The sequence below is a fragment of the Acomys minous genome (assembly GCF_964271855.1).
Source record: "Acomys minous genome assembly, chromosome: 11".
Lineage (NCBI taxonomy): Eukaryota > Metazoa > Chordata > Mammalia > Rodentia > Muridae > Acomys > Acomys minous.
In genome coordinates, this window is record NC_140492.1 from 75,431,295 (window position 1) to 75,456,151 (window position 24,857).

At 43.4% G+C, this 24,857-nt stretch overlaps 2 protein-coding genes across 2 annotated transcripts in view; one reads left to right on the top strand and one right to left on the bottom strand.

Moving 5' to 3' along the window:
- Positions 1 to 1,069, bottom strand: part of PRKDC (protein kinase, DNA-activated, catalytic subunit) — a 180,032-nt gene extending 178,963 nt beyond the window's left edge. Inside the window, exon 1 of the mRNA XM_084802475.1 lies at positions 590 to 1,069. Coding sequence (XP_084658601.1) covers positions 590 to 743 — 154 coding nt within the window. The 5' untranslated portion in view covers positions 744 to 1,069. The remainder of the gene's footprint in view (positions 1 to 589) is intronic.
- Positions 1,070 to 1,255: 186 nt separating this feature from the next.
- MCM4 (minichromosome maintenance complex component 4) lies at positions 1,256 to 15,827 on the top strand. Its single transcript, XM_084802477.1, has 16 exons — positions 1,256 to 1,453; positions 1,834 to 1,995; positions 2,269 to 2,432; positions 2,522 to 2,623; positions 3,461 to 3,556; positions 3,642 to 3,737; positions 4,240 to 4,378; positions 7,115 to 7,335; positions 7,677 to 7,797; positions 10,278 to 10,537; positions 10,923 to 11,288; positions 11,937 to 12,064; positions 12,544 to 12,751; positions 14,058 to 14,286; positions 14,735 to 14,868; positions 15,609 to 15,827. The coding sequence occupies exons 1-16, from the start codon at positions 1,384 to 1,386 to the stop codon at positions 15,699 to 15,701; spliced, it is 2,589 nt and encodes an 862-aa protein (XP_084658603.1). The 5' UTR covers positions 1,256 to 1,383; the 3' UTR covers positions 15,702 to 15,827.
- The last annotated feature ends 9,030 nt before the right edge of the window (positions 15,828 to 24,857 follow it).

Below are 24,857 nucleotides of genomic sequence, written 5' to 3' on the forward strand. Positions count from 1 at the left end.
GATGCCCTCTTCTGCAGATAAAGCACTCATATACAAAAAAAAAAAAAAAAAAAAAGACTGAAATGTAGCATTTCCACAAAGAAAAGTAAATTTACATAAGGGCATTAGTAAAAGGTTAAAAAGCACAGAGCAAAGCGAGGTTCATCACCTCTACAACCCCAGCATTTGAAGGCTCAGTCTACATACAGAGAGAATCCCAAGACCGCTTGATATAGGAAGCCCGTAACATAAAAAGAAAAGTTTAAAAGTCAAAAGAACAGCATGCTTTTCAGTGGGTTTTCAACTATTCTGAAAATACGGTGCAACGAATAAAGGATTTTGTAAAGATCCTAATGGGCTCAAGTGAGATTAAGATGTAACAAAATACTGTCTTATTCTCTCAGCTCCAATTTTGAATAAAAATGACTGCCAAACTTGAGGGTCATTTTATAACACCTGGTTTAAAACTTGTTTCTCACATGCTGGGGAAAGAGAGCAGTATACACAATCCACAGATTCCAGAGACTTTACAAGACGTTGGCTACAGGTAAGGAGAGAAACGCGGAGCCGCCTTCCTCTGACGGCAGCCAACCCCGGGGACCTTACCCACCCAGCATTGCAGAACTAGTGCTGAGCACACACTCCTGCCCCAAGCCACGGATCAGCTGGTAACTGGCCGCGGCGGCGCTGCAGCGGTCTGCTGCGGACATGGACTCCTGCAGCTGCAGGAGCGAGCACCGGACAGCAGCTCCCGGGTCCGCCATAACGCCGGCACCGCTCCGCGCATGCGCGACGCGGGCTCTTCTCCCTCCCCAGGGCCCGCTCCCTTGTCCTCTCGCGGGAGGGGGCGAACCCGCGCGCCAGCCTACAGGTGTGCACTGCTGAACTCGTGCACCGCGGAGGTCAGTGAGTGTAACCGAGCGAGACACCACCCGTGCCTGTACTTGAGACGCCTTCCGCTGTAAACACCCTCAGGCAGGCGGGGCTCTCCCGCCGCGGATTTCCCGCCACGGCGCGGTCTAGCCCATCGGAGGCGAGGGGTGCGCAGGGTGAGACGCCGCTCTTCTTCCTAGGCAGCGGCCACCAACTTCCCCGCCGGTTCGCATTGGCGTCCTCCGGAGGCGGTGCTACTCGGCCTTGCCTCCGTGATTGGCAGGACTTCTCCTTCCAAGCCACGCCCCACCAGCACCCCAGGACGCTCATTGGCGCCTTCCGGAGGCGGAGCTACTCACTCTTGCCTCGGTGATTGGCCGGGCGCCGCTGGGCGCTGTGACGTCAGAGCGGCTGGCGGGAATCGGTTTGGTGTGCAGGCAGGCTAGCGTTCCCCCAGGGTGGGCGCGGAGCAGAGTGTTTGGAAGACTCCGATCCAGATTGCTCTCGTCCTTCAGGTAGTAGCGTAGCACCATGTCCTCCCCGGCGTCCACCCCGAGCCGCCGCAGCAGCCGACGCGGACGAGCCACCCCAACCCAGTCGCGTGAGTACCCCCCTTCCCTTTCCGCCTCGTGTCTCTTCCCGCTGCACTGTGGAATGCTCTGAGTCTTTTGACCCTGGTGTGTGGGTTGACAGGCTTGGGCATAGAGTGGCCTCTGTTAATCCGGATACAGATGACTCTGCGCACACATCTCCAGGCTGTTTAAAGTAATAAAACTACCCTAAGCCGGGCGTGGTGGCGCACGCCTTTAATCCCAGCATTTGGGAGGCAGAAGCAGGCGGATCGCTGTGAGTTTGAGACCAGCCTGGTCTACAAAGCGAGTCCAGGACAGCCAAGGGTACACAGAAACCCAGAAAAACCTACCCTACCCTGAGAGAGTAAGCATGAGCGTTGATAGCCTTTTTTGTTTTGTATGACGGAAGTTCGAAGTGAGGAAAGCAGGTCTTCACCCTATCGGAGACGTAGGGGCGAAGATTCTTCCACTGGAGAGCTGCCACCAATGCCCACTTCCCCAGGAGTGGACCTGCAAAGCCCAACTACACAGAATGCCTTGTTTTCCAGCCCTCCTCAGATGCATTCTTCAGGTGAGTTTCTGCAGATGTGGCTATACTGTAGTTGGTTACAGAGGTAGTTCTTCAGCGCCTGTTTTACTGGCTTAACAGTTGCTATGATGCCTAAAGCATTCTGTGAAAGCTGATAGGTTCTTCACTGAAACACCTGGGGAATGAAGCAGAATTGGTGCACGTTTAGGACCTAGTTAGCAAAAATAAATAAATAAGTATTCTGTTTAGATTGGCAGACAGCATTCTGAATTTGGGGATTGATGTGGTAAAGGTGTAAATATGTTGTTTTTGTAGCTGTTCCTTTGGACTTTGATGTTAGTTCTCCATTGACATACGGCACTCCCAGTTCTCGGGTGGAAGGAACCCCTAGAAGTGGAGTGAGAGGCACCCCAGTGAGGCAGAGACCAGACCTGGGCTCAGCACGGAAGGGTCTGCAGGTGGATCTGCAGTCTGATGGAGTAAGTACAAAGCAGATCTCTGATGGCTTCATCTTGGGAGCGTAAAATGGGCAATTCCATTCCCCTGCTTCTATCATCTTTCCCTGTAGGCAGCTGCAGAAGACGCAGTAGCAAGTGAACAGTCTCTGGGCCAAAAACTTGTGATTTGGGGAACAGATGTGAATGTGGCAACATGCAAAGAAAATTTTCAGGTAGGCTTATGTATACTAAAACTCTTTCCTGAGACTTTGGGAGAAAGTGTAACCTATATGTAAGTAACCATAGTGCATAACAGCAGGTTGGTTGTGGTTTAGAATTTATTCCTAGGAAGAACATAGAAATACATTTCTCTTTCTTTCTTTCTTTCTTTTTATGTTTTTCGAGACGGGGTTTCTCTGTGTGTAGCCTTGCCTGTCCTGGTCTCACTTTGTAGAACAGGCTGGCCTTAAACTCAGAGATATCTGCCTGCTTCTGTCTCCTGAGTACCACCTGGCTCTGTTTTAAGTTTTTTTATTTTTGGCTACCAAGACAGGGTTTCTTTGTATAGCCCCTGGCTGTCCTGAAACTTGCTCTGTAAACCAGGTTAGCATGGAACTCAGATCCACATGCCTCTGCCTCCTTGAGTACTGGGGATTAAGGCATGCGCCACCATGCCCAGCAAGGTGGTAAACACTTAACATCTTTAGCATGGGGCAGAGGATTACTGCAAGTTCAAGGCTAGTCTGGGCTCTTTTGTGAGATCCTTGTCTCAAACCCAAAATAGAAAGATTGTTTTTGTGTACAGATAGCTACATACTCAAAAAAAAAAATCTGTGTGTGTGTGTGTTTTCTTTCATGTATTGTTGCCTGGAGGGATGCTTTTACATGGCGATTAGAGCCAGTTTGTTGGGGCTGGTTCTTTCCACCATGTGTGTCCTAGAGCAAACTCAAGTAGTCAGACCTGTAGGTCCGTAATAACTGACCATCTTGCTGGTCTCATGTTCTGCATTTTAATAATAGTTACATATTCCTAAGTTCATTAAGATTAATACTGTTTTCTCTACATCAAGAGATTCCTTCAATGTTTTACTGATCCTCTGGCCAAAGAAGAAGAAAATGTTGGCATAGATATTACTCAGCCTTTGTACATGCAACGACTTGGAGAGGTAATAAAAAATGATTTACAAATGGAAGTTTCATATTTTGAGATAATATAATTACTGAAATTTGACTTGTCTGTATATCTTACAGATTAATATTACAGGGGAGCCATTTTTAAATGTGAACTGTGAACACATAAAATTATTTGGCAAAAATCTGTATAGACAGCTCATCTCCTACCCACAGGTAAGAATTTGACTTTGAGCTTCATGGTTTTAGTAAATGTTTACAAGGCATGCTCCTAGCAAGCAGAGTTATATTTAGGTAAGAAAGATGCTTGCAGAGGTTAACTATCTCTTAAAGAAAACCATGTTTTACTATATTTAAACGAGGAGTGTTTTTTTTATATTCACTAATTGGTAATGTTTCTTAACAATAATGAATCTTACTAGTGATTTCTTGGATTTCATAAAGTAAATTATGCTTCTTGGTTGGGGGAGAGGTGTTAATTGGAAGCCATTGAGGCAAGTAGTGACCAGGGTAGTTCTGTAGCTGAAGATCACCTTGAGCTCCTGATTCTGTAGAGCCCAGGAGAGGATTTCTGGCCCCTGAAGCTGGAGCTACAAGGGCTTATGAAGCACCTGATGAAGGTGCTGAGACCTACACTTTGTCCACTGGCCGAGTAACAAGAGCGCTCAACTCCTGAGTCGGCTCTCCAGCCCCTGCACCTTTGTGTTTGTTTTTACAGGAGGTTATACCAACCTTTGACATGGCTGTCAATGAAATCTTCTTTGAACGTTACCCTGACTCCATCTTAGAGCATCAGATTCAAGTCAGACCTTTTAATGCACTGAAGACAAAGAGTATGAGAAGCCTGAATCCAGAAGGTAATATATTTAGTGGCCGAAATGCCTTGTGTGGAAACGAATCTCACAGGTTATGTAGTGGGTAGTGAAAGCTTTAGATTTTTTTTATTAATTTATTCAGATTACATCTCAATTGTTACCCCATTACTTGTATCCTCCCTCCCTCCTGCTTTCACCCTATTCTCCTCCCCGATGTCTATGACCAAGGGGGTCCTCCTCCCCTATTGTATGGTCATAAGCTATCAAGTCTCATCTTGGAAGCCTGGATATCTTTAAGTTTTAAGTTGAAAAGATATATTCTGTTTCCTTTGGTGACTTTGTTAAGGCATTTTTCTAACTTAAGTGAAATACCTGATAGAAGTGACCTAATAACTCTCTACTGGAAAGTGAAATTCAAATATAATAAAGTCTCTAGTTAGCAAGGATGCAGTTTCTTAGTCACTGACGAAAACAAACCGAGACGGCCAGCCAGGTGGCCCAGCTTTGAAGCAATGGCTGTGCAAACTTCATCATCTGAGTTCAGTTCCTGGAACCCATAGTGGGAGGAGAGAACTGGCTCCTGAAAACTGTTCTCTGACATCATGTCTGTGCCCATACTCATACACACATGTGATAATCACACGCAGAACATGCTGCCCAACCTTGAATTGAGGAAGGAATTCTAGCTTGGGAGGTAAATAAAGCATGAGCAAAACATAAGTGTCTATGCATTAGGAAACCAGCAAAGCCCTAGACAACAGGAGGCATGAAAGTAGAAAATGCCGTATGTAAGTGCTAACATATGTGGGTAGCTGAAGCAGGGATTCTGGAGACAATATTTGGGAATAAAAAGCCTAATTCTAGAGAGTTTAGAATGACAACAAAGTTTTATTTCAAAGTAAACAGATTTTTTTCCACTCATGTAACTCAGTGAAGCCCATGACGTATGAATTCATTTAGGCTCTCACAGTGGCTCAACTACGGGACGGTCAGATCCTAATCTGTAGAGTCTCTCGTGCTGTAAACAAGACAGAATGACACATGTGAAGATTACTTAATTGTTTTTCAAAATTAATAAAAATGCCTTTGCAGATAAATATACTAAAATTCTAGAATATTTTTAGTATTGAAATGTTATAGGCAGTTAGCATAAGCGGTTTTTTTTCCCCAGTATTTATTAAAGAACCATAATTTCCTGTTATAAAGTTGCTCTTCACATCACCTTTCTGGTGGGATGTTGGAGACCCAAGAGGAGGCATTTCATACTTTAATAAGAACTTGTAGTTGGCGCTTGGGGTATGAATCAGTGGTAGATGCCTTATCCATGTGCTATAGCTATAAAAAAAGAGAAGTGGGGTGGGAGGAGGTGGCTCTTGGGAAAAAATATGGAAAATCATACATTGAGAAACCAAGAATTGCTAGGTGATCAGCTGATGTCAGAAGTTGGCAAATTGCATCTAAATGTTAAGGGGGAAAAAGGGCTAGTGGAGACAGGCAAAATAGTCGGTAGAAGAGATGGGTGAAATGCGTTCTAAAGGCCTTGTGACTCAGCACTAAGCACCAGTGGGTGGAGGGCCTTTGAGTCAGCAAAGGCTGACACTCATCTGGAACCAGCAGAGGGAATTACTACGTGGTAGCAAAGGTGACAGGAAAGGAACAAACAGTGGAGGCAGAAGCAAGAGGAGAAATAGAAAGTAAGTGTAAAAGAAGCTTGTTTTGTAGATGGTGATGACTGCTGAAAGGCAAAGTGCCATTTTCCTCGTAGGCGCTAATTACAAAATATAGTATGTAATGATGATGTCCTTAACCATGTCCTTGCTCCGACTGTAGGTGACAGACACGGAGGCTCAGGGTATCTCCAGGGTCAACTGTGCTTTGTCCATGTCTAGGTGTAGAGTTCTTGTGTAGTATATATACATATACGTGTGTGTGTGTGTGTGTGTTATATATATATATATATATATATATATTTTTTTTTTTTTTTTTTTTTTTTTTTTTTGTAAGCACATGTACAGGCCAGGGGAAATTTAGGGTATCATTTCTTCGGTGCTAGCCATGTGTTTGTTTTGTTGTTGTTAATGACAGAGTTTTTCATGCATAGGGCTCAGCAAGTAGGCTAAGCTATCTGGCTGGGCAACAAGCCCTAAAGATCTTCCTGGGTTTTTGTTTTTGTTTTCCTCCCCAGTGCTGAAATTATAAGCAGCTCCTCGCCCCTACCCCCAGCATTTTCAGCCCAAGATTTTCACCTGAGATTTCAGGTCTTCAGGCAGCTTTGTGAGTGACATGAGAGGCTGGGAGACAATATACTTACACATCAAACTTCTCTCCTGTTATGTCTGCTAGGCAGCACCCCTGAGGAAAAGGGCCACATGTGAGCCAGCAGTGGGCAAGCAAGATGGCTTAGTGGGTAAAGATGCCAGACTGACCACCTGAGTTAGATTCCCGGGACACATAGTGGAAGAGAACTGGCTCCCGTAAACTGCCTTCCAACCTCCACTCTTGCACCATGGCAGGCATGTGTTCATAGACACACCGTAAACAAGAAAATAGAGTAAAGAGATGGCACATGAAAAGGTTCAGAACTGTACTGGTATTGAGAGGAAAGCGGGCTGCACATAGGCTAGTCCTGAGGATCCTATCCCGGTGACAAGGCGTGCTGTGTCTTTGTTGGTCATCTGTACTAATACTTGAGTTAAGATTCTGCTTTAGTGGCAGACCCAGGGCTGGGTGGGCTGAGGAAATGGCGAGTGGACAAGCCAACGTCTTTCCCTTTAACAGACATTGATCAGCTCATCACCATCAGTGGCATGGTCATCAGGACATCACAACTGATTCCTGAGATGCAGGAGGCCTTCTTCCAGTGCCAAGTATGTGCCCACACCACCCGGGTGGAGATGGACCGAGGCCGCATTGCTGAGCCCAGCACTTGTGCGCACTGCCACACCATCCACAGCATGGCACTGATCCACAACCGCTCCCTGTTCTCTGACAAGCAGATGGTATGTGGCCACTCTGTCCCCAGGATAGGGTTCCCCAACACACACTGCTACCTGTGTTCTGCCTCTGTCTGAATCTCCAGCCAAATGTAGTTTGTCAGTCTACCCTCAATTTTCCTAACGGAATTCAGCTCTTTCCATTTGCTTGTGTTGGTTCGTTAAAGACTAGAAAGAATTTGGGGGGGGGGGGGGAAGAAATTGGAGCACACTGAGCTTCAGCGTTGGTGTGCTACACTTCAAGCGTCATTATGGCCACGCTATATACAAAGGCCTGTGTTCTTTTTGGTATTGTTTTCCTTCATACTTTTTTTGTTTAAGTTCTTTCTTTACTATTCTTCCTTCAGATCAAACTTCAAGAGTCTCCTGAAGATATGCCTGCTGGGCAGACACCTCACACTGTTGTCCTTTTTGCCCACAATGATCTTGTAGATAAAGTTCAGCCAGGGGACAGAGTGAATGTCACAGGTAAGAATGTAGGTTTGTAACAAGGAAACACAGTGCTGTGGTTTGCTACTGTTTAACCTGGTGGTCCCTTGCTATGTAACCTCTCAGCTTTGCATGTGTCTCAGATTGCTAATGCTGAGGCCATGAGAACAAACAGCTTCCGGGTGCAGTTAGTAACTCAGGGATAGGGCACCAACTTGGGATTGATGAGTGCTTTTCTGCTTATTCTTATTCCTACATGTACAGCTAAGGGTTAGCATTACTTAGGGAGTAGAGCAGGGCAGAGCACTGTAGTTACAGAATAGCTATTGCTGACCTGTTGGTTGTTGCAGTTCATTGCTGGATTAATTTGCGTTTCTAGATCCTGAATGTCTCTTCAGGCAAAAAGTGCCCTGTCTTCAACGCCATTTGGGTGTCGCCAGCTTTGCACATTTTGGAGGAAAGCGGGCACTTGGTCAGGGGTGGTGGGCTGAGTAACAGCATTGTTCTTTGTTGGGAATTGAATCCAAGGGCTCCTGACTCCTGAGTCTAGGGCTCACTATCCCAGCTACTCAGTGAGTCAGGGTTTCTGCCCCACTGCGCCCCCATCGCCCCCACTGCCCTAACACCTTTGGTAAGGTATTTAGTCCAATGGGTTAGTGTCCTCGACTGTATCATCAGTGTTCTATCACAGTAGGTACCTTGGAGAACAAAACATGGCCATTCTAAATGCCGCTAGTTATGACCTGTCCATGTTACTCTAGGTGAGGTGTAACATGGTTTGTGTTTCTAAAATATTGCAAAAATGCTATTTTTTTCTTACTTTTGTATATTGGGATAGAAATCAGAACACAGCTTATGAGAGTCCTGTTTTTCCACATTGGGGCCTGAGGATTCAATTGAGGTCATCAGGTTTGGTGCAAGTGCCTTTACCTGCTGAAGCACCTCACCTCTATAAGCTGGTTTTCTCCTTTTTTAAATGAAAGTTAACGTTATCTTCTTAAAGGACCGTGATCTATGCTATAAGGATGAGAAACATCAAACTTAGTCCTTAAAAAGTAGAGGGCCTGGTGGAATGGTTCAGTGGGTCAAGGGTTCTTTTTTTTTTTTTTTTTTTTTTTTTTTGGTTTTTTTTGGTTTTTTTTTTTTTTTGGTTTTTTTTTTTTGGTTTTTCGAGACAGGGTTTCTCTGTGTATCCTTGGCTGTCCTGGACTCACTTTGTAGTCCAGGCTGGCCTTGAACTCAGTGATCCACCTGCCTCTGCCTCCCGAGTGCTAAGTGCTGGGATTAAAGGCGTGCGCCACCACGCCCAGCTTAGGTCAAGGGTTCTTGCTGTGTGCAGTTATGATGACCTCAGTCCTGTTGGGGGCCCTACATGGTGGAAGGAGAGAACCAGTTCCCAAAAGCTGTCCACTAACCTCCACACCCGACATGCTGGCACATAAGTACGTGCACACTAACGATAAATTAAAGCTTTATTTGTTTAAAGCCACAGGAAATAGAACTAGTTGTGGAGTTCAAGACTGGTTTGAAACGTAAAGGAGAAAAGCATCAGATAATACCAGTTTAGAAAAACCTTCCTTTTTTACACAATATATACATTTAGAGTACTTAAAATATTACTACTTACTTAATTTCTCTGTATTATTTTTCTTTTGTGTGCTATTGGATTTTTGGGGGAGAGGGGAGTTGGTTTTTTGAGACAGGGTCTCTCTGCATAACCCTGGCTGTCCTGGACTTGGCTTTGTAGACCAGGCTGGCCTCGAACTCACGGAGATCAACCCGTCTTTGCCTCCCTGAGTGCTGGGATGATGGGCATGTGCTCCCAGGCCTGGCTCAGAATTCTCTTTGGCTGGTGGGTGGTGGGCGGGGGTGGGGGATTGCCATGCAGTGCCAGGGACCAAGTCCAGGACTCTGCACATGTTAAGCAATGTGTTCTGCCTTGAACTACATCTCCAGCCTTTAGTTAGGTTAATGAGAGGATACCAGAAAACATCCTGTTCCTAGTGTTTCACTTTCCCTTCACCTTTGAGGCAGTAGGCTATCTGTCTTGCCATTCATAAAGTTATCTTAAGAAGGTTTGACCTTTTGGAGTAATCACTTCCAAGCTTTTGGAATGGGCGTTAGCATTTTCTTCCAGTTCGTTTCTAAGTAGATTCTGTGGTTTTTTAGCTTAGGGAAATGATGTTATTAAATACAAACATGATGGAGCCGTTTTTGTAAATAGCCTGCTTTCATTTTTATACCTTGAACACTTGTGCAGATAGTTCCTTACGTCCACACAGAACAGATGGATACAAATATGACTTTAGATCTGTCCGTAAAAACCTGTTTCTTCCCAGCTTGGCCATTTCTTTTGCTTCTTGTCTTTCTTAATGTAGGCCTTCGCCTGGGAGACTAACAGGTGAGGGGTGTTGCGGTGAGGTGGGGCCCTCGGGTACTGCGTATTGCCTGTGCTTACCACTGAGCCTACAGAGGGAGAAGCAGAGCAGTAAAGCTGTGTCCCCTGTATGTGTTCTTAGGCATCTACCGAGCAGTACCTATTCGAGTCAATCCAAGGGTGAGCAACGTGAAGTCTGTCTACAAGACCCACATTGATGTCATTCATTACCGGAAAACCGATGCAAAACGCCTGCATGGCCTTGATGAAGAAGCAGAACAGAAGCTTTTTTCAGAGAAACGGGTGAAGCTGCTTAAGGAACTTTCCAGGAAGCCAGACATTTATGAGCGGCTTGCTTCAGCCTTGGCTCCCAGCATTTACGAGCATGAAGATATAAAGAAGGTAGCAATGGATTTTGATTTTGAGATTTACAGTGGCTTAGGGTCATCAGCCACTATTGCTGTCTCCCAAAAATAGGAACCAAGGCACTGGCCCCTGCCATGGTTACTAGTTGAGTGTCACTGTTTTGTGGTGTATAGACTCAGCTCTGCTGTGCACATCCGTGTTCCTAACCCTAAGAGGTTCCGTGGGGTCTCAACAGAGGCTTGTGTTGTTCAGGCTCCGGACGATGTCTCCTTACGGTTATATTGGTTGGAGTAGCCAGAACACTCTTGGGTTATTTTGGTAATGCTTTCAACATAGAAAATAGAAAACTACCTCTAAAACATGAGCTAAATCTATTGCTCTACAGCAAATGAATGTTTCAGTGTGTTTATCTGTTCTTCAGGGAATCTTGCTTCAGCTGTTTGGTGGAACAAGGAAGGATTTCAGTCACACCGGAAGGGGCAAATTCCGTGCTGAGATCAACATCCTTCTGTGTGGTGACCCTGGCACCAGCAAGTCCCAGCTGCTGCAGTATGTGTATAACCTGGTCCCCAGGGGCCAGTACACGTCTGGAAAGGGCTCCAGTGCTGTTGGCCTCACAGCCTACGTGATGAAAGACCCTGAGACCAGGCAGCTAGTCCTACAGACAGGTGCGCTTGTCCTGAGTGACAATGGCATATGTTGCATTGATGAGTTTGACAAGATGAATGAAAGTACAAGGTCCGTCCTGCATGAAGTCATGGAACAGCAGACTCTGTCCATTGCAAAGGTGAGTAGTGATGTCGCTGCGACTAGAGACTCAGGTGACAGCTGCTCCGAGAAAAGTGGTTGGTACTTCTCAACAGGTTTCAGCTGAAGTTCTCTTTTGAAAGCTCTTGTGTTAGTAGCTTCTCTCACTAATATGTAGATCTTACAAACTTGAGCTCATGTAAAAGTTACTACAGGTGTTAAGTGTTGGCTTTCCAATTTGAAAGGTATGTGGCTTCAAGGGGCTGGAGGGGTGATTGGAGGTTGAGAGTGGTAGCCGATTGACTAGAAAACCTGGGTTTGATTCCTGGTACCCACATGTGGCTTACCGTCTGCCATCTGTAACTCTAGTTCCCAGGGCTCCAGTGCCCTCCTCTGACCTCCCTGAGGACTGAGCACATGTGTAATGCACAAATATGTATTCAGGCAAAACACTCAGTACAAAAAATGAGATTTAAAGGGAAATGTGGCTGCAGAATGAGTCTGTCTAAGCTCAGTAGTCCAGGGCATGAATCTGAGAACAGTGCCATCTTTGTGCACTAAAGTCCATGATACTGTTGGAAAGCAGAAACAGCAGAGCAAGTGTGGGTTAGCCAGAGGTCAGTGACAATGGCTTTCTTCCTTGTGGGAGTGAGAAAAAGGCTTCTAACTGCACTGCTTCCTCTGATAGGCTGGGATCATCTGTCAGCTCAATGCACGCACCTCTGTCTTGGCAGCAGCAAATCCTATTGAGTCTCAGTGGAATCCTAAAAAAACAACCATTGAAAATATCCAGCTGCCGCACACATTGCTGTCAAGGTACTAAAGCGTCCTGTGTGATGAGAGTGCTTCTGCTTGCTTGTTCATAGAACTGACAGCTAGAGATTGGAAACAACCCAGCAGCTACTAACAGTCTCTTCACTCACATTAAACAGTGACTCGGGTTTGGTTGGTTAGGGCTCTTAGCAAGATTTATATGCCTTAATTATTTGACTAAATTTACTTTGTTTCTGGTGGTGCTGGGGATTTAATGCAAGACCTCTCACTCCTTACATCCTTATGAAACAGTTGTTCTCAAAACAGTTGAAGGCGGTTTTACCCAGATAGTCCTAGATTACAGTAACATTTCTCAGAAGAAGGTCTTAACTCTTTTACTTTGCTCTGACCTAGGCAGCTGGAGATGTGGCAGCCCTCTGTGGTCACATAGACAATACAGTCAGGTGGCGTAAACACCTTTCAGTCCTAGGTATCTTGGAGTCTCAACTAGGCAGACAGTCATTTTCCTCTTGTTTTGTCAGGTTTGATCTTATTTTCCTCATGCTGGACCCTCAGGATGAGGCATATGACCGGCGTTTGGCTCATCACCTGGTTTCGTTGTACTACCAAAGTGAGGAGCAAATGGAGGAGGAGTTCCTGGACATGGCAGTCCTGAAGGACTACATCGCATTCGCACATAGCACCATCATGCCCCGGCTGAGTGAGGAGGCCAGCCAGGCTCTCATTGAGGTAACGAGGGCTATGAAACATGGTTGGAACTCTGGATACATATGTCTTAACTTCCTTTTGCTTGTTTTTAAGAGTAAAAATGGGTGGTAATTTAGATGTCCACATACTTATAATGCGGGCAGGAATGTGCTAGAGCTTGTTTGGGCTGAGATTGTGATGGGGCATGTCTTTGATGGGTTTGCGTCCTAGCTGGCTTCCAAAATAGATGAAGGTTACAGATGGTAGTGTTTTTTCATTCATATTATAAAATAAATGAAATTACATGTAAAAGGGATTAATTCTCCTTGAAACATCTTCAGTTATCTTACCTGCCTTGCTAAATGGATCTCTTGGCCTGTCTTATGCCAGGCCTTTTCCTACAGGCCCTCAGATCCTTTCCTCTGCCACTGATTCCTGTAGGCATAAGGTTACTGTGTAATGTTGATTTTTGTAACCCCCATATCTGGTTGGACTCATTCTGAAATTCTCCCATCTCAATGCTGTGTAAACTCTGCTCCTCAGTTATCACCTGACATGCCCATACAGCAGCTTACAACCAATCGCTGAGCAGTGATGAGAATAGGGCTGACTTCCTGCCAGCCAGGGGAGGAGACATTAGAGGAGGAAGTAGGGGATTCAGCCATAGGAGAGGGCCAAGAAAGATCAGAAGATGGAGCTAGAACATGAAAGCTACAAAGTGCAAGTATCTCTGGGAAGAAGCCAAAGTAGTTTAAAGGATTAAGAGTAGAGTTAAAACTGCTCAATCTTGTGCTGTGAAGCTTGTTTAAATAATATAATAGAGTCTCAATTATTTGTGTGATAGCCAGGTTAAGAGAGAAATTGAGAAACAAACACAGTTTTATAAAAATAACCTTAACAGTTTCCTTTGTGTTGTTTTTGTTATGTGTATGTTCCTGTCTATGTGTGTGTTTGGTGCTAGGGATTATACTCATGAGGGACTAGGCATGCGTCCTTCTGAGTTACATTGCCAGCATTCTAATCTCTCTTCTTCATACATGCATGTGTATACAAGATGTCACCAAGAAGTCTTGCTGTCAAATATTTCTGACAACACCATGCATTGATGTAACAATCTTCTACAATTCTGTGTTTATATATGTAAGGCTCCAACCCTTAATGAGTTCCAAGTTTACAGCCTAGATCCAACTTGTAATTAATTACCTACACTAATCAGTAGCCCCTACCCTGCAGGCAGGCAGACTTTCAGTTACTTAGCAGAACCCTAACTGTTGAAAGTCATCTGTGAGCTTAAGGTTGTTATCAGTGGTTTCATCAGTGGTTCCCTCTTTCCCCCTATCTTCCATAGGCTTATGTAAACATGAGGAAGATCGGTAGCAGCCGGGGAATGGTTTCTGCTTACCCTCGACAGCTAGAGTCATTAATTCGCTTAGCAGAAGCCCATGCTAAAGTAAGATTTTCTGACAAAGTTGAAGCAATTGATGTGGAAGAGGCAAAACGCCTTCACCGGGAAGCTCTGAAGCAATCTGCAACTGACCCCCGTACTGGCATTGTGGATATATCTATCCTTACTACAGGTTTGTTATGGCTTTGAACAGAAAGACTTAAAATCAAAAGGGAGTCTATCTCCTCTGGTGTTTAGTACCTATTAAAATCCATTTCAAGGAAGAGCCATGCAGCTACGTCTGCCCAAGTTGGAGGCTGAGGTGGGAAGATCAGGTGGGCCCCGTGATTCTAGGCAAGCTGAGGCAGCATAGTAAGGCCCTTTATCAAAATTAAAAGAATATTTTCCCTTAATAAATATGATTATACTTAACCACATGGCTTAGGTAGGCTTTCAGTGGCATGCAGCTATTGATAAGTAAAATAATTGAAATAAGAAATCTGCATGCTCTTGAAGATGTGCTGGCATTTGGCTGCTGTCCTATCTTTCTTGACAATACTAGTGAGGGAATATTTTTGGTAATCTGTAACATTTCACTTCCTCATGGCAGAAGTATTTCCATTGATTTCTTTTCAAATTAGGAATGAGTGCCACTTCTCGTAAACGGAAAGAAGAATTAGCAGAAGCATTGAGAAAACTTATATTATCCAAGGGTAAAACACCAGCCTTAAAATACCAACAACTTTTTGAGGATATTCGGGGACAATCTGACACAGTAAGTGTTTCTGTATATTTAAGTAGTAAATATAAATAAGATTGCCTTTTCCATAAACATAGCTTCAAGAAATATGTAATTAAAATTTTAGTATACCTGTTTGGAATTTAGATTTGTGGATGAAATAGTTGCATGATCTTTTGGCAACTAAAGATGAATTGTTAGGGGACTGGAAAGATAGCTCAGAGCACTGTCTGCTCATTCAGAGGTCCTAAGTTCAATTCCCAGCATGACATGGTGTCTCACAACCATCTTCAATTTATCTGATGCCTTCTTCTAGCAAGTAGTTGTGCATGCAAATAGTTGTTTGTTTGTTTGTTTTTAACTCCTTTACTTATCCTTGACTACATTAGCATGGTAAAGTCAGAGCTTAGAAAGGGCAGCAGGCACCTGGTCTTTTGAAGAAACATTTGCCGTTCCTGATACACAACATAAGAAATGTGTTCTGGCAGTGTTGCTAGGATGGCTCATTGAGTACAGAAGGTACCTGCTGCCACTCAGCCTGATGTCCTTTGTGATGGAAGGCGAGAACTGAGTTGGCAGGCTGTCGTCTGACCTCTACTTATACACTAATCTATACACATAGTAACACAAAATAAATAAGATGTATATAAAATGTAATTTAGCAAAATGAATTGTCTATAGCCACCAAAAAGACAGACTCTGAGTGGTAGTTTACTTAACATTAAAGTATGTATGTGTGACAGAAAGGACTTGACATGTGACATTTTGTTTCCTAGGCAATTACCAAAGATATGTTTGAAGAAGCCCTGCGTGCTTTGGCTGATGATGACTTCTTAACAGTGACTGGGAAAACTGTCCGCTTGCTCTGAGCCCTTAGACTAGAGTCAATCACTGTTGTCACTGATACAAGTAGAGTCTAAAAGGCATTATTCCACTATATAAACGTTTTCTGTACTGGGTTGTATTTTGTTAGTAAATAATGTTTTAACATCGTAGATTATCAGCATACTCAGTAGAGGTTATTTTCTTGATGTGCCGTTAAATTTTTAAGCAGCTTGCTTATCACCTATTTGCACACAGAGCCTAGCCCAGATTTGGAGGGATTTCAATCCGGGTGCATAGCCTTTGTTGTCTTGCAGTGTTGGGGTGCATGGCCGTGCGTGCTGTGTATGCAAGTCACCTACTCAGTGTGAGGAAAATGTGTGATTGGAGGGGACAAATGGGCCAGGAAACATCCCTTACTCTGATCCTTTTATAGCACCTAGATTTACCTTTTTATAGAGACCTCAGAATTATTGAACAAGAATATAGTTGGATGTTATTAGATTCCAAATTTACTTATGCTTTTTCCTAATATGTCAAATGTTTCCCTAAATAAATGATAGAAAAGGTAATACTTGGTTGTTTAACATTATTTCTCATTAAGAACAGAACTTCACTAAATACTGCATTCTTGAAATCATGTTAGAAATCAAGATATGAATTTAAAGCCACTGTTGCTTTAAATCTTCTATGTAAATATTACTACAATAAACCTCCAAACCATTTGAAATATGTAAAGTAGACTTTTTAATGTACTTGAGCTACTAGTTGTGTTTATAGATCTAAAAATGCTTACATAGCATTGTGATGTTGGCATTGAAATGTTTATCAAAGAGCCAGCGATTGAGTTAGCACGTCACCAGAGGCCATGGCCATCTATCTACCTATCTAGTTGTATCATGCGCATTGATACCAGTGCTGTGTAGAAGGTGGCTTTCTTGTGTCACCCTTAAGGGCACCCTGTGGAATCAGGTCTTTAGCAGATGAGAACATGAGAAAAAGTTCATGATTTGTCTGAAGTCCCAGAACAGGAGATAGAATTCATAGCTTCATGTTCTTACTAGAGCTATGTCTTCTCTAGACATGTCTCACTCATGTTTTATCTTGGCCCAGTTCCTTTGGACACACCACTCCTTGGGCTTCCAGAATCGTGCAGAAAAGTTTTACCGTGCATGTCATACAGCACGTCCTCCCTAAATGGACAGAGAAGCTGGGATGTTTGCTTAATAACTAGGCTTTTCAGATTTGAAGTGTTCTATTGCTGTGAAGAGATACCATAACCAAAGCAACTCTTAACAAAAGAAAGCATTTAGTTGGGGGCTTGCCTACAGTTTCAGAGGTTTAGTACATTGTCATGGTAAGACATATGGCAGCAGGCATACATGGTGCTGGAGAATCTGTTGAGATCCACAGGCAGAGAAGAAGCAGTGGGCCTAGGATGGGCTTTTCAAACCTCAAAGCTCACAACCCCTAGTGCCCCGCTTCCAACAATTTAAATAGTGCCACTCTTGGTCATTAAGCATTCAAATTTATGAGGTAGAAGGGCGCATTCTTATTTAAACTACCACAGTGACATCTCTGTAGTTGGTCAGATACAAACTACCTAGACTTTCATGGGCACCTAAAGGAAATGGGAAAACACATTCTAAGGACACTATGTATGATGTAGCTCTTGGCTTTTTTTTTTTTTTTTTTTTTTAACTATTTGTGTCAAGTTATCAGGAGACTCTACCTTAGGCTGGAAAAATGGCTCAGTGGTTAAGAGCACTGCCTGCTCTTCCAAAGGTCCTGAGTTCAATTCCCAGCAACCAAATGGTGGTGGCTCACAACCATCTATAGGAAGATCTGGTGCCCTCTTCTGGCATGCAGGCAGAACATGGTATACTTAATAAATAAATAAATCTTTTTTTGTTTTGTTTAGTTTTTCAAGACAAGGTTTCTCTGTGTTAGCCTTGGCTGTCCTGGACTTCCTTTGTAGACGAGGCTGGCCGCAAACTCACAGAGATCTGCTTCCCAAGTGCTGGGGTTACAGGCGTTGTACCACTACACTTGGCTCTCAGTAAATATTAAACCTTACATATTAGTGATATTTTTTTAACTTTGAAATTCAATGTAAAGAAATAAATAGCCTGGGGGCTTGAGAGATGGCTCAGTGGTTAAGAGCATCAACTGCTCTTCCAGAGGACCCAGGTTCAATTCTCATCAGCCACAAGTATCTGTAACTCCGACTATCTGTAACTCCAAGATCTGATGCCCACAGACATCTCAGGCAATGCACATAAAATAAACATAAATATACTTTAAATATAAACATGTATATATATATATAGAGAGAGAGAGAGAGAGCTGTGGATATATAAGCAGCCTTGAATACTGGAATTACAGATAGTGAGTCACATACCTAGCATAAAAATTGGATTTCTTTTTTTTTTTTTTTTTTTGGTTTTTCGAGACAGGGTCTCTCTGTGTAGCCTTGGCTGTCCTGGACTCACTTTGTAGACCAGACTGGCCTCGAACTCACAGTGATCTGCCTGCCTCTGCCTCCCGAGTGCTGGGATTAAAGGCGTGCGCCACCACGCCCGGCTTAAAATTGGATTTCTTATAATAGCTCATAACTAGTGTCATAAATTCCAGGTTTCTTTGTTGACTCTCTGAAATAGAAAACTTGTGTCTTTAAGTTTTCTGCAGTGTGGATTATCTTCCTATTATAACTAAGTATTTTGGCAAGAGATATAAATAAAACTAGCTAAAAGTTTTAGTATAGCTGGCAAAACTGAAGACTACACAGACAAGACCTTGGAGACGTCACAAAACATATTGAAACAACTTAATTTTAAAGCTTTGCTTAATCTGTGAAGCCGGTTGTGAATTACCTCCTTTAAATATGATAATGTGCTAGGCATGGTGCCGCATGCCTTTAATCCCAGCACTTGTGAGGCAGAGGCAGTCAGATCGCTGTGAGTTCGAGGTCAGCCTAGATTACAAAAGTGAGTCCAGGATAGTCAGGATTGTTACACAGAGAAACCCTGTCTCCCAAAATAAAAGTAAAAAAACAAAAAACAAAAAAAAATAAATGGTAATTTGAGGGCCTAGAGAGATTGCTCAATGCTTTAGAAAGCTACTGTTCTTGCAGAGGACTGGAGTTCAGTTTTTTTGAAGCAGGGTTTCCTCTGTGTAGCTCTGGCTGTCCTGGAACTCAATCTAGAGACCAGGCTGGCCTCAAACTCAGAGATCGTTCTGCCTGTGCCTCTCCCAGGTGTGCGCTGCCACCACCCAACTCAGTCTGCTTTCTTTTTCTTTTTTCCAACATATTTTTATTGATTCTTTGAGGATTTTGCATCATACACTGCTATTCTGTTCAATTCCTAATTATTTCCTGGTCTTCCCTTTGTTACCTCCCCAAAGCAAAATAAATAAATAGTCCAACTTGTGTTATCTATGTACTCACTGGGGTGTGGTCAAACTCAGTGGACTGAATCCCAGCTGGGGGTCATCTACTATGGAGGGTGACATCCTCCCCCCTAGCATATCCACTGGATTCCTATCTTATTAGCCTGCTCTCTTTTAGACCCCACGACCACCAGCCCAGGGGTTAGGGGTGGGGGCAAATCAAAGACTACAGACTGATCTTGAGACATTTTGTCGACTGAGGTTTCCTATCTGATGGATCCATCTTGTGTCAAGTTGACATAAAACTAGCCAGTACAGAAGACCACTTCTAATCCAGATCTGAAATGGGAAGAGGCACTTTTAAACTGGGCCATGCCTTCTGCTGGCAGCAAGAAGAGCTTCTCTCTGCCTTTCTCTTACTGGCAAGCCCATTTCTTCCCTGGTATTAGAGCGTTCTTCAGGATTGCAGCATCTACTGAAGACCAGCTGAGACATCCGGCCTCATGGACTGAACAACTACTGGATTCTTGTACCTGTTATTCATAGGCAGCCATTGTTGGACTAGCAGGACCACAGCCTGTAAGACATTCTAATAAATCCCCTTTCTCTTTCTATACATATAGATTCATTCTAGAAGGTTTGTTTTTTGGGTTGGGTTGGGTTGGGTTGAGTTTTGTTGTTTTGGTTTTTCAAGACAGGGTTTCTCTGTGTAGCCCTGGCTGCCATGGACTCATTTTGTAGAAAAGGCTGGCCTCAAACTCAGAGATCTACCTGCCTCTGCCTCCCGAGTGCTAGGATTAAATGTGAGCACCACCACGCCCGGCTAGAAGGTTTTTGTTGTTGTTGTTCCTCTAGAGATTCCCGACTAATACTATGTGGTGAGCAACTTCTTTAATACTTAGAGACCACATGTCATCAAATTAGCACTCATTTGTCCAGTAGATACAATATAAATAGCATAGCAAATTAAATGAAATACATACAAGGTAGAGAAAAGCCAAAAGTTTCTAGCGCAGACTAATAGATTTTATTCCTTCCCACTACCCTCCATCTACTGAACAAGTATGTGGCAGTATTTTCATACTGTCTTTAAATATGAGCATTCTGTTCCAGAACCTTTGTATTCTCTACCAACTAGTAGGCTATGATGCTCAGAAGTAGCTATTTTAACACAAAGTACAGAAAATGTGTTAGTTTACTATTTGGTAATACACTGACAAGCCCTTTCACATCTAGAGAGACAAGATTTTGTAAGAGAGGACTTCTTTGTCATTTATACATTCTCTACATAACAATAAAAAGGGAAGGGGCCAGTGGTTTCTCTTTGTCACTTACTTACTCTTGGAACCAGGGCTCAAACATAGAGAACCATACAAGTTAAATTAGAAGATCCATCCCAGGCAATGTTTCTATGAATTTTAACAAGAAGGGGTTTTCATTGTGTGTTAAGTACTTATTACATTTACTTACTTTATGTGTCATGGCAGTTCGTGAGGATCAGAGGACTGCTTGTGGCAGTCAGTAGTCACGTGAATTCCAGGGATCCAACTTGGGTCTCCTGGCTTGGTAGCAAGAACTCTTACCAACTAAGCATATAATATAATTAATATAATAATGTCTTAAGTGAAGTGTTACTGGTTAGGGCAAAAGAGAGTCTCAGATAGGTGGCTTGAGAGGAGAGATGAGCTTTGAAAGGTGAGATGGGGCAACCTCTGCAGCTGAGGAAATAGGAGTAAGGTGGTATCAGATTGGGACGGGCTGCTGCAAAGGAGGAGGTCATCTACATGCTGAAGTAGGCAGGAAGGAAGCGGAAGGCAGTCCAGGTCTGTAACAACTGCAGGCTGAAAAGGTAGGGGGCTGGGGGCTGCACATTGCACTGTCTCTGAATCCATGGGGGAATGAAAGCCCAGTCAGTTGTCAGAATTAACATCCACAAGTATTAAGAAAAAGGCATCTTTAAGATCTAGGACTGGCCGGGTGCAGTTGAGCATGCCTGTAATCCCAACACTCAGGGAGGCAGAGGCTGTGTGAGTTCAAGTCCAGCCTGATCTACAAAGCGAGTCCAGGACAGCCAAGGCTACACAGAGAAACCCTGTCCCTCGGGGGTGGGGGCTATCCAAAATTGAAAAATGCCTAGTGTTGTTGGGAGTGGTGGGTAGCGTGGTGTAAGGGCTGGGCATCACAGGATGGAGAGGGACAAAGGCAGCATTTATGGAGCAAAGGTCTTGGATTAAGAAGAAGGTTCCATTAAGTTCTGCCAATTTTGGAGTAGTATAGGGAGAAGTGGAGCATAGAAGCCTTTCGGATGAAAGATTGGATATGTTTGAGGCCTCGGAGGCTGGTTAAAGGCAGCAGGTATCGGGACTTGGAGATGTAGGCAAAGGGTCTTTGAGTGTAATAGAAAGGAGTTTATTATGTGAAACAAGGGAAGGACAGAAGGTATCCCATACTGTAAGGTTGACTAAGGAAATGGGTAAAGGGCAAGACAGGTTTTGAGATTTTCGGGAGTAGGAGAGTGTACAAAGAGAGGCCGAGGATGGGAATAGGAGGGGCTCGGGGGTGTCCTGGGAGCTGCCAGGCCCTGTAGGTCCAAGGGAGGTGTCAAGAGGCTGGATGACCCGGAAAGCTGTGGTCTGGGGACAGTCAGATGGCAGTAGCACTAAAGGGCATGGTTAGGTCTGTGAGGATACAGACAGGCAAGCCCTGTGACCTTCCTTGCCGTATTTTAAGCCAGAGCCTGGTGGCCCCTTTTGACTTGGCATCTCTTTCTTTCTTTCTTCTTTCTTTCTTTCTTTTTTTTTTTTTTGTTTTGTTTTCTGAGATAGGGTTTCTCTGTGTAGCCCTGGCTGTCCTGGACTCACTCTGTAGACCAGGCTGGCCTCGAACTCACAGCGATCCACCTGCTTCTGTCTGCCTATTTCTTTCTTTCTTTCTTTCTTTCTTTCTTTCTTTCTTTCTTTCTTTCCTTTTTCTTAAATTTAAAATTTTTTCTAAAATTTCTAACTTTATGTGCATTAGTGTTTTGCCTGCATGTATGTGTGAGGGAGCAGTACTTGAACAGTGAGGGGTTTCTCTTGATTGGCTCATTTAAAGATTTATTTATTTATTATGTATACAGTGCTCTGCCTGCACATACTCCTCCATGCCAGAAGAGGGCATCAGATCTCATTATAGATGGCTGTGAGCCACCATGTGGTTGCTTGGAATTGAACTCAGGACCTCTGGGAGAGCAGTCAGTGCTTTTAACCTCTGAGCCAATCTCTCCAGCCTGGTTGGATCATTTAAGACCCACCTTAAATATGGACCACACCTTCTGGTGCCAGTCTAAGTGAAGGAAATGGAACATGGAAACTTTACTTTTTCCTGCCTCTCTTCCTTCTCACTGATAAGTTCATTCCTTCACTCATATTAGAACCTACGGCTTCAGGATTCCAACATACACCGAAGACTAGCTGAGATTTTCTAGCCCTGTGGAGCAAGTATTGGATTCTAGGACTTCCTGTTGGTAGAAACCCATTGTTGGACTAGCTGGATCACAATCTGTAAGCCACATTAGTGAATCCCCTTCACATGCGCGCGCTCTCTCTCTCTCTCTCTCTCTCTCTCTCTCTCTCTCTCTCTCTCTCTCTCTCTTAATTTTATCACTTCTGTTTCTCTAGAGAACCCTGACTGATTTATAAGCCCTACCAACAAATTACAAGCCATAGAAAAGAATATCTCAGGACTCAAAGACAAAAAGAAATAGATACCTCAGTCAGACATTAAATCTAAAAAAAAAAAATTAAATCAAGACACAAAACGTAAATCTAGGACACTATGAGAAAACCAAATCTATACATAATAGAAGAAACCCTGGTCAAAGGCACAGAAAATACGTTTAACAAAATCGTAGAAGAAAAATTTCCCAACTTAAAGAAGGAGGTGTCTATCAAGGTAAAAAGTATACAGAACACCAAATAGGATTAGAAAAGAATATCCAGTGATATATAATATTCAAAACACTAAAGATACAGAAGAAAGAAAAGATATTAAAAGCAGCAAGGAAAAAAAAAACCTGAGTCTGCTTTATAAAAGCACATCTATTAGCATTACACTTGAGTTCTCTTAAAGCCAGAAGCCCTGACCAGAGTTCTACAAACTTTAAGAGACCACAAATGCCAGCCCACACTACTATATCCAGCAAAATAATAAATCACAATGAATGGAGAAAGAAAAACATTGTACAATAAAACCACATATCTAGCTACAAACCTAGCTCTATAGAAAGCACTAGAAGACATAAGGAATAAGTAACGCCAGAACAGTAAATTAAAAGAGGGGGAAACGCGTGCGCGCGTGCGCGCGCGCGCGCACACACACACACACACACACACACACACACACACAGAGGAACCAATAAACACTCTTCAATAATGACTCTCAATATCAATGGTCTCAGTTCCCCAATAAAAGGACACAGAGTAGCATAATGGAATAGAAACAGGACCCATCTTTCTGCTGTATACAAAAAAACAAAACAAAACAAACAAACAAAATTTACACCTAAACATCAAGGCTAGGCATCACTCCAGAGTAAAAGGATACAAAAAGATATTCCAAGAAAATAGACCTAAAAAAGCAAGCATGTATAGCCTTTTTCTTTCTTTTTTTTTTTTTCTTCCGAGGCAGGGTTTCTCTGTGTAGCTTTGGCTGTCCTGGACTCAAGTAGGCCAGGCTTGCCTGGAACTCACAGCGATCCACCTGCTTCTGCCTCCCAAGTGCTGGGATTGAAGGTACGTGCCGCCACCACCCAGCTAGGTATAGCCATTGTAATATGTTACAAAATAGACTTCAAACAGAAACTAATCAGAAGAGACAGGGAAGGACCCTTACATAATCATCAAAGGAAAAATCCACCAAGAAGATATTGTAATTTTAAGCATTTATGCATCAAATACAAGGGCAGCCAAGTACTAGCCAGGTGTGGTGGCGCATGCCTTTAATGCCAGCGCTTGGGAGGCAGAGGCAGGTGGATCTCTGTGAGCTCAAGGCCAGCATGGTCCACAAAGCTAGTCTAGGACAGCCAGGGCTACAAAGAAACCCTGTCTCTAAAAACCTAAATAAAGTAAAATAAAATAAAATAATAATAATGCAGTCATTGAAATGAAGATTTGATTCTTTGAGAAATTCAGTAAGGTTGACAAACTTTTAGCCAAATTGACTAGAAGACAGAGATAAGATATAAATTAATAAAATTAGAGGTTAAAAGGGAGCTATTACAATAGACACGAAGGGAACTCAAAGAATCATGAGGGAATACTTTAAAAATCTATATTCCACCAAAAATAAAAAACCTAAAAGAGCTGGGCATGGTGGCGCATGCCTTTAATCCTAGCACTTGGGAGGCAGAAGCAGATGGATCTCTGTGAGTTCGAGGCCAGCCTGGTCTACAAAGCAAGTCCAGGAAAGCCAGGGCTACACAGAGGAACCCTGTCTAGAAACCCGCCCACCCCTCAAACTAAGGAACCTAAAAGAAATGGATGAACATTTATGTAAATACTGCCAAAGTTAAATCAAGATTAAATAAACAGTTGTAAAAGATCTAGTGAAACAGAAGGAAATTAAAAGTGTTCAGACACACACACACACACACACACACACACACAAGATCAGCTGGCTATTGGACCTGATTCTACCGGTCCTTCAAAGAAAAAGTAATGTTCTCTTGGGGGCTAGAGAGTTGGCTCAGTGGTTAAGAGCATTGTCTGCTCTTCCAAAGGTCCTGGGTTCAATTCCCAGCAACCACATGGCAGCGCATAACTGTCTGTAACTCC